Below are 9644 nucleotides of genomic sequence, written 5' to 3'. Positions count from 1 at the left end.
CAGAACTGCCGTGGGCGCCCAGTACAAAGGAGGGGGGGGCTGCCATTCGGGGTTGGGGCAGCAGCCAATGGGACAGGGGGCGAGGCTCAGCTGAGAGCCGTCTTGCTGCCCCCCGCCCTTTAACTTGGAGAGCCAGGGCTTTTCCTAGGCTGCTGCCCCAGGCCCAGGCCCAGGCCCAGGATTTCTCTAGTTCCCCCTCCTTCCCCCAGGTTGTGTACACGGGGGGGATCCCAATGGAGCCACAGAGACAGTCCTTTGCTCTCCCCCCCACTGTACACACCACTGAGAACACAGAAGTGAGGACCAAGTTCTCCCCCCCGGTAAAAGCAATGGGAGCCGTGCTACTGACTGCAATGGCTTGGGCCTTGACCCTGGGGTAGCCGAGAGTCCAATTTAGGCTCACCTTTGCCCCATGAACTTTTCAATAAAAGGTCTCAGGGTGCGAGCTATAAGAAACAGTTAGGAGGTGACACCTCCCTACCCCCCCCCCCCCCCCCCCCCCCGCAGCCAGTAGCTGCCATCCCTAGCTGAGTGCAGACTCGGCGAGACCGCAGCCCGGCCCTGCTTTCAAGTTTCGGGGACTAAACCCACAGCAAGACAAACAAACAAGCAAGGGTGAGAGCGCGCAAGAAGGGAGGAAGGTGGGTACTGGCCTCAAAGAGTCAGGACTCGGGGTCACTTGGGGAGGGCGCGTGGCAGAGGGACTGGCCAAGCCCGGCTGATGGGGGCACTGCCTCCCCGTGCGAGAGCTTTGCTCGCGCCGTCCGTCCTCCTTTGGGGTGTACATGGCCCCTGTGCTCTCTTCTCTGCCAGCTACCCCATTCTCCAAGGCTGTGGCTTGCCTCTAATGCACACAGTGACCTCCGGAGCAAGGTGGGATCACCCCAGGTCTGCTCCTGGGGGCAAGGAGCAGAGCCGGACCAGGATATAGGGGTGACTTTGGCAAACATCTTTCCATTTCCAATGGACTGACCTAGCCCACCAACGCCAAAGGCCTTTGAACGTTGACCTGTTCGGGCTCCCCGGCCGGACTCGGCCGCAGCAGTGTGTGCTCATCTGTCCCTTCAAGTAGCCCAGAGCTTCCAGGACAAGCTGGAGAGATGCCCAGGGCTGCTGGGTGGCCGGGTTTTGATGCTTCCTGGGGTGGGAGTGGGGGGTGGGTCCCAATGGATGTGCTATCCATGGCCATGCGTGGAATAAATCCAGGCCTCCTGTAACTCCACTGAGTACCCTGGGGGTGGCCCTGCATTCCCCACACGTATTTGGCTGGCAGGGCAAGGGAAAAGTGTCGTGAGCTTTCTGCACCTCCCTGCAATAGAGCTAGGGAGTGTGTGTGTGTGTGTGTGTGTGTGTGTGTGTGTGTGTGTGTGTGTGTGGACCGTCCTGAGAACCAGGCCGTGAGTGGGCAGAGAGGGGACACATCTCATATGGCGAGACCCACGGACCTGCGCAGCCAGCCTTGCCCTGGGAAATGGCGCCACCTGGTGATAGGAGAAAGGCGTTTGAGGCGGTTTCTGCTCTCAAATCACTGCTAGTTTCTCAGCCAAAGTCTCTGCTTCCCTCGCCAGGGCCTGGTCTGTGGGCCTGGTTCCCGGTTACACCGCGGCCCCTCTGCACAATGCTAGGCGCTGTGTCTCCGGCTGGCCGCGGGAGGAAGGGTGGCCAGAGCACACTGCACTAGGGCCAGAGCGTAAGCCAGAGCAGCCCTGAGGCTGCCCTACCTGACCCTGGGGGCTGCCCAGCCCCAGAATACAAGGCACCCTCTGCCCTGAGCACGTGCCTGGGGAACTGAGAATCAGGCTCCGTGAGCACGACATGCTCTGGTGTTGGGAGCCCGGCGGCACAGCACAGACAGGGGACGCTGGCACACACAGACTCCCTGCCAGTCTCCCACGGGGCAAAACCCTCTGCTCCGCTCAGCAAAACCAGTGGGGTAACCACTCCCCCCACCACTGCCCAAAGCCCAGCAGGGGAGGCAGGCACTGCCCAGCCGCCGCAGTGCCAGGCTCATGCTCCTCTGGGAAGGTCGAGAAAGAAACCCCACAAGTCCCAGTCATGCAGTAGCCAGTCTAGCTCGGGGAGATTCCTTGGTTCCCTTTGATCTGCGCTAGTGGGCGTCGCTCTAGCTTTGCTGAGGATCAGCCCGCAGCAGGGCCCGTCCCGGCTGGCACAGGGAAGAAACCGGCGCGCTCTTCGTATCGCTAATTAGCACGCTGCCTGGGCCAGTCGTAGCCTCTGCCAGGATGGGGTGGGGGCTAGTTCTTTCGGTGGGCGCGTCCGCACACTCAGCGACGTAGCAATGGGTAGCGACACCTTGAGCACCGGTAGTTCGCCAAAGCAGGGAGTCAGCCAAACGCCCCGTCCTCTTTGCTGCGGAGTCTTGTTGGGAGCGACCTTAACAAAGACCCTTGTCGTGGGGAAAGTAGGGGGGGGGAAACGGTCCCAAGAGTTAAAAAATACACAAGTCCAAAGGCTGCAGCGATCTGGCCACGCCTGAAGATGCCGCTTGAGTTGGTCAGATCAGTGGCTTCCGTGGTGTGAGTCACAACAGCCAACGAGCTGGCCAAACAGTCCTGGCCAAGTTACAGCACCAATCCCGCAATAAACTCTGCCGGGGCCTGGGCGTCTATGGAGCTCATTGCAGGGGGAGAGACTTGACATTTGTATTTTACCATTGCAACAGAAGAAGAGAGAGGTTTGCATTTGGGCAAATGATTCTTTTGATGGGCAAGGACAATATCATTCATTTTTCCCATCATGGCAGAGGGTCGTAAAGATTTTTGAGCCCGATCCCACAGCCATTTAAGCACAGCTATCTGTGGGACTGCACCCGTGAGTAAAGTTAGACACATGCTAAATTGTTTGCAGGATTGTGCGTGTGTGTGTGTGGGGGGGGTCCTTCTGCCTGAATTTGGACGCTGATTTTCCAAACCCTTGACCTTGTGCAGGATTTTAAGCATGGGAAAAGGCCCGTTCATGTCTACAGGACATAAGAACGGCCAGACTAGGTCAGACCAAAGGTCCATCTAGCCAAGTATCCTGTCTTCCGACAGCGGCCAATGCCAGGACTTCTCATGTGCGTCAAGTTAAGCACATGTGACTGCAGGATTGGAGCCAGTTTTGCAAGGCGGAAATAGAGCCACAGGTACACACACAACATAAATTGCCACACACCGATGGCCAACAACATTTCAAATTATTTCACTTGACAGGAAATAAGATTCCTGACACTGCTCAGGGCCAACGGTCCCCGATGGAGCTGAAAGGTGATTGGTTATCGTTTGGCTGTTGCTTTTTTTTTTAAAGGAGCCACCACTATCTTTTGCCAGCAGGAGCTGTTATCCCCTGACTCGTTTCCTAAAGAAATGCAAACCCGTTTACAACAATGTTCCAGACACCGAACGCCCAGAAAGCTGTGCATCTATCTCTATGGAGATATCAATCAAAGGGCTTTTGGCGCCAGTGGAGGATCAATATTAGCTCTGGCAGTGCCAAACAAGCCACTCAAACGCAAGGGCTGAGCGGTGGACGTGGGCCTCATCGTGGGGCTTTGTCTGGTTTCGCTGGAGACCGTTTAGAAAGTTGCTGGCTAGTCTAAAAACCAAAACAAACAAAAAAAAGACACCCCCCCCCCAATATCAACAAACCAAACCAAACCCACAATAGAAAAGCCCCCAAGCCGATGCCTACGTTGGCGCTGGCTGCGTCCCTGCATGGGGAGTCGAGAGCATTTGGGGGAGTCTGTACTGGGAAGGCGGCGCCGGTTTGACTTCTGCTTTCCTCTTCTCCTTTAGCTGCCGCCGCCGCGCGGGCGAGGACGGGCTGCAGATTCCGAGGTCCTCAGTTTCTTCCGTTTTTCGAAATGAGATGAAAGGGTTCGGAGTCCCGGGGCGTGGGGAGGCGTGGGGGCAGGGGGCGGGGGGACGGCGCAGGCCCTTCACTCGGTGACGCCGCTGTCGAAGCTGTGACACTGCAGGTCGCCCGCCACGTAATTGGTCCCCGGCAGCTTCAGTCCATACTTGTCCACGCACCAGCACAGCCCGCGCTTCCGCCCCCGGGACGGTTTGCACTGGGGAGGCGAGGAGAGACGCAAAGGGAGGTCAGTGGCGGGCGCGTCACGGGGAAGTAATGGCGCAGGGAGCAGAGCCCAGGTCTCAGTGCCGGGAGCGAGACGCAGCCGCCACTTCTAATGGGGGTGCGACCTGGCACCAGCCCGCGACCTCGCCAAAGGCTAGCCCCATGGCTCAGGCACTGTGCAGGACTCAGGAGAGAGCAGGGTTCGGTTCCTGGCTCTGTGCGACCTTGGGCAAGTCAGCTCAACTCTCTGGGCCTCAGTTCCCACTCTGTGAAATGGGATCAGGAATCCTTCCTTTCTCCCACCCTTTGCCTGGCTTCTCCAGGTGGACCATGCGCTCTGTCTCCTGCTCTCAGTGTGTAGCATGCTAGCACAATAGACCCTCAGCCCCCCTGATTCCCAAGGCCAGGGCCTCCGGGTGCTACTGCTAACAAATGGTTCAGGGAAGATGCAGCTTCCTGCTAGCTGCTGCATGGCGTGCCTCATGACACTTGACTTGATAGACCTCCCAGGAGGGTGAGTAATACGACAGCTCACCACTAACACGACCAGAGGAACCCTGCAGGGCGCGTCTAAGGCACAGCGCTGTGGGAGAGAACCGACGAATGGACGGCCCGCTTTGTGCACACGCCTGGTGAGCCCCGGAACCCACGCCCTGGTCGCGGTTTTACATCTCAGCTGAAAGAGGGCAGCCCGAGTGGCCTGACAGCAGTGTCGCCTAGTGGCTAGACTGCCAGGCTGGGGCTCTAGGTCAGGTTCCGTTCCTGGCAGTCACGTCACCACTCTACCCTCATTTTACAGATGGGGAAACCAAGGCACGACGCTACCGCTCTGCTTGGTGAAGTGCTTTGGGAGCTAAGGACGGGAAGTGCTGTGTAAGAGCATTAATGTCCCCGCGCACTATATTGGTTCGACACGGAGCTGGGGGGGAGAGCGGCCTTGTCGTGGGGAGGGCCATGTCGGTTTCCCCCGGGGGGAGCTCACCTGTTTCCTCTTGTAGAATCCCTTCCGGTCGCAGTTGGGAAGGTGAACGGCTCGGGGGATCATCCGTTCGCTGGTTTTGATCTCCTGCAGCGAGGCCTCCATCTGCCTGCGGCAAGGGCCCTGCCAGAGGAGCGAGAGGATCAGCGAGAGCCCAGCAAGCCCTGGCCCGATCACCAACCGAGAGCCAGGAATCACGCACGCCCCCCGAGTCAGTGACCCGCTGGGCTCCTGGAAGGGATGGATTTCCCCAGCACGGGGGTAGGAGAGAGCGGGGCAAAGCCCCATGTCCTGCATGGCAATACGGCCCCCCACTGGGCAACCGTGCCCGTCTCTCTCAGAACCTGCTGCTGGGTGCGCTAGGGGGCGGGCGGGAGGACAGGGGCGGGTGAGGGGAACCCAGCACTCACCAGCTCGAACTCTTGCCTCAGCTCGGGGACGGCGACCCGGGGATGCGCCGTGTTCTCCGCCCCGCCGACGAACTTCGACAAGGTCAGCTTCTTCCTGCGGTCCTTCTTCAGGGCCTCGGCCTTGAGCTCGGAGAGGCGCCCGTGCTTGGTCCGGATCACCTTGGGCGAGAAGGTCTCCTCCGCCATCTCCGAGGTGGTCGGCTCCTCGTGCTCGCGGGATTCCCGCTCTGGAGGGGAAGGGACAAAGCAGAGCGACTTCTCCGGGAGCTGCCCATGGAACCTGAGTGCCCGGCGCCTTCCCAGCATGCACAGGGGGAGGGCCGACTAACCCAATGAGAGCCATGCCAAGTACTGCAGCGCCTTGGGCACCATCTCCCCATAAAGGAGAGACCCTTCCTTCCGGCGCGATTCCCCACGAGGGCACCCCCCTGTGACTCTCACAAGACTCAGTCGCATTGGGTCGGGGAGTGGTCCCTATAGACACACACCACCAGGCCGCTGTGTATCGTTACATTGAACCAAGAGAGGCACAGGCACGTTACCGAATGCGCACACTCTGCCTGTCACATACATGCACAGACAGACGCTGGGACGCGCAGGAGACGGGGCGTCTGTAGGACAACGTCTGTAGGTTTCTGCACAGTGCCTGAATCGGCTTCAGGCTGGGCGGAAAAGCCATCGTCTCTTTGGGGCGTGGGGCTCAGAGGGCCAACCCCACTGTGGAGGAGATGGTTGTAGGGATGGCCTGCTTCTCTCCTGCTGGCTTTCATTTGCCCCCGGGGGCAAAATCACCACAGGGTTTGGCAGGCTTCGGTCGAGACAGCAGGTCAGGTCTGGGGGCAGCTGCCAGGGAGATATAGGGCTGGGAGGGGAATAGCAAGAGATGCTTTGCATCAGGATCGGGGAGCTTTGGCAGAGCTGGAAGGTTCCTTTTAGGTAGCTGAACGCAGGGTCCACTCTAAAACCTTGTGTGTAGCATTGCTGGTGCAGAATGGGTGTCACGGTTCAACCAGAGGGGACTGCATGTTTGCGGTGGCTAAGTCATCCTCGTAGAGTGTATATCTAGTCTCTGCAGTGCTGGGGGATCCTTCTGGATGAGTTATTATTGGTATGATCAGCCTCAAGCTCTCTCTGTGTGTGTGTGTGTGTGTGTCTAAGTCATCTGCCTAAGTCATCTGCCGTTTCATCCATTGTAGTTACCCCCATATAGGCTGGGAGACCTTCTGAACACTTTGCTCCCAGGCAATATGATTTTAACAGCTGGGATGTCAGCAGGGCTCCCGAGTGCTTATATATAGGAGTGAGCCGGTGACAGCCTATACTTAGCTGACTTGTGACCTTTAATACAGCCACTGGAGTGAAAGAGGGTTATTTCTGGGTCTAGCTGTGAATATAGCTCTCCCCTCCAGAGACAGTGGAACCCTGGGCCATATTCCCACCAGGCCTGTTCTGTTGTAGGGGCCCCTCTGGCAGAGGCAACAGAAAGAGACGGCAAATGCACAACACTGGGGCAGGGGACAACAGGGGGAAGAATGGAACAGAATTGTTCTGCCTCACACAGCCAGGAATACAAATATCAACCTACTTAGATGCTCTCATGATGGTGTGGGGGGGATATGACTCGAATTTGGTCACAATGAACCCAACATGTGCAAAGGATGATCCTCGTGCAAGGAATAAGCCTGCAGATGATCTTGGGGCAGACGGGACACCAGCCCCACAGCAGACTATTCTGTGACAAGCAGAGACACTCATCGACGTAAAGAAAATTATTTTCTGACCTAGCCCAGGTGCAGGCTAGGAAAAAGCCAACAAGGGATTTTCACCAGGACCTAATGCAGCCACCTCTGGGGTGGAACACTGTGTTTAATAGCACACGGCAACACCATATAGGATAGGAGGGGAAGTTTTAAGGGAGGCAGAATGTAATGGGAGTTATGTTATATTTCAGAGTGTCATTCACAGGCCCTCGGGAGTCTGTCAAGCCAGACAGCAATAAATAACGGTCCAGCAATCGCTGACCTGGGTACTTGCACTTACAGAAAGGAAGCATTTCTCCTGCTGATCAGCAGGTGGCAGCACATGCCTTTAGTTCGCACTTTAACGCAAGGCAAAACCCTGCGAAATCATCACAGCGGGTTTCATAAGGGCGGGAGGGTCTCAGTATTGGTGTGCTGGAGGGTGGCAGCTCAGCCCCTGTGGTCCCTACAGCTGTCAGTCCAGGCCCCCCGCATCCACACCACAATTTCAATCAACGCCAAGTCGAACTTTTCCTCTCCCAGCTCTGAGAAAACCCAAATACACTACTTGGCAAAGTCAAGCGTCCCAGCCTAGCAGCTACTCACATGAGTTATCCAAAGCCGTGCAATGAACCTGATCACTGCTGGGCAAATCCTATTACAACCTCTCAGGATCGTACTCAAACCCACTGGGTTCAACAGAGCCTGATGTACCTTAGAATCATAGAATATCAGGGTTGGAAGGACCTCAGGAGGTCATCTAGTCCAACCCCCTGCTCAAAGCAGGACCAATCCCCAACTAAATCATCCCGGCCAGGGCTTTGTCAAGCCAGGCCTTCAAAACCTTTAAGGAAGAAGATTCCACCACCTCCCTAGGTAACCCATTCCAGTGCTTCACCACCCTTCTAGTGAAAAAGTTTTTCCTAATATCCAACCTAAACCTCCCCCACTGCAACTTGAGACCATTACTCCTTCTTCAATACTGAAAGGGTTCCCATCATCCCTGCATCTAACACCTCACAACACCTGCGAGGCAGGGCAGTGTTGTTATGCCCATTGTACAGATGGGGGAACCGAGGCACAGAAATCTGCCCACGCTCACACAGGAAGTCTCTGGCAGAACAGGGAATTGACGCAAAGTCTTCCAAGTCCCAGATTTGCACCCTAACCACCAAGCCATCCTCCCTTTCTCTCATCTTGTGAGGCCCAAGGCTTATCTGTGCACTCAGGTTTTCTCAGGTGCAGACGGTGTGTGTTTTAGGGCTCACTTTGTTTGTTGGAGGAAACAAATGTATTGATTAAATAAAACATGAAAAGATCAGGCCTGGAAGAATGGGAATCAGGAGCCGGTCAGTTGCATGGTCTGTGTCTTGTCAGTCACAATGACCAGCCAGCAGCCACTAGTGCAAGGTGTTGGGGCGGTTTTACACTGAAGTCTTCTCATTCACCAGATCATTGAAATGAATACCCTCTTCTGCCAAGCTGTATTAACCATACCTACGCCCTGGGCCTAAATGAGTGACGTCCCTTTATATAAAGTGACCCCCCTCGCCAGGCCAACTGAAAAGCCGGGCAGAAAAGCAGCATGTGCCATAGCATAACACTCCCGTCTTCAACCTCAAGCCAGCCCCACCGACTGCACTAGGCATTGGATCGGGCCCACAGACCACAGAACATCAGCCTGGGAAGGCAGGTAAGAAGCGAGATGGTACAGCGCCAGAGCCACTTGGTGCAGCATCCTACCTCTGGCAGTGCCCAAGCCCTGAGACTCCAGAGGAAGGAAGAAACCCCCCCACAATGCCCCTGGCCAATGGTGCTGGACTACTCCACGGAAGGAAACATTCTTTTCCGAAAACCCAGCTGGTGTTTGGATTACGCCCTGAAGAATGGGGCTTGACGGCCCTGGTCGTTTTTAGCCCAGTTCGCGTCAGTGCAGAAGCTAGTCTCATTCACCTGGGTCAGGCCACCGGACGAGGCAGAGCCGGGCAGCAGCTGGGAGTCAGGCGTGAGCACCGCAGCTCTCATTACATCTCCCAGGAACACTTTTGAAGAGCATTATTGCCCTCACCGTTCTCGGTCTTCCAGTCACCAGCTGCATCAGCATCGTCAGCTTTAAAAACTTGTTTTGGACATTGGGCCCAGGCACTGAGGTGCTCAGCTCCTGCTGGAATAATGTGTGAGCGCCAAGATCCCACGCCCACTGAATACTCAGCTATAATAGTAGGGTATTTGCTCGGGGGGGGGGGGGGGGGAAGAGCCAGCTGAAAACTAACATCTCTCTCCTGGTATGCAGCCGTTTTTAGAATGAATAGTTCAGATTGAATTTTTCCTTTAAAAACATATAACCCTAATAAATAACCCTACAATAAGAAAGCAGGGTGTACAGCCTGGCATTCCTGTGCAACCCTACAATAACAAACAAGGGTATGCACCCTGACA

The 9644-nt window shown here is 56.2% G+C and overlaps 1 protein-coding gene across 1 annotated transcript; it reads right to left on the bottom strand.

Annotated features, from left to right (window-relative positions):
• Positions 1 to 539: 539 nt before the first annotated feature.
• On the bottom strand, positions 540 to 5838 carry IGFBP5 (insulin like growth factor binding protein 5). The gene is made up of 4 exons (XM_029910501.1): positions 5796 to 5838; positions 5467 to 5693; positions 5060 to 5179; positions 540 to 4069 (listed from the first exon to the last, which is right to left on the bottom strand). The coding sequence occupies exons 1-4, from the start codon at positions 5836 to 5838 to the stop codon at positions 3938 to 3940; spliced, it is 522 nt and encodes a 173-aa protein (XP_029766361.1). The 3' UTR covers positions 540 to 3937.
• Positions 5839 to 9644: the final 3806 nt, after the last annotated feature.

This window comes from Terrapene carolina, unplaced genomic scaffold (genome assembly GCF_002925995.2).
Source record: "Terrapene carolina triunguis isolate 2854851 unplaced genomic scaffold, T_m_triunguis-2.0 Scaffold62, whole genome shotgun sequence".
NCBI classification, from domain to species: Eukaryota; Metazoa; Chordata; order Testudines; family Emydidae; genus Terrapene; species Terrapene triunguis.
This window is presented reverse-complemented; position numbering and strand designations above follow the sequence as displayed.

What these genes read in the sequence shown, in the direction of transcription:
- IGFBP5 (XM_029910501.1), bottom strand. Translation starts at nt 5,838, where the DNA reads ATGGTGCCCAAGGCGCTGCAGTACTTGGCATGGCTCTCATTGG. An exon ending in TGAGGCAAGAGTTCGAGCTG is followed by an intron (nt 5,180 to 5,466) that starts GTGAGTGCTGGG and finishes CTCCTCTGGCAG; the next exon opens with GGCCCTTGCCGCAGGCAGAT. An exon ending in GATTCTACAAGAGGAAACAG is followed by an intron (nt 4,070 to 5,059) that starts GTGAGCTCCCCC and finishes TCGCCTCCCCAG; the next exon opens with TGCAAACCGTCCCGGGGGCG.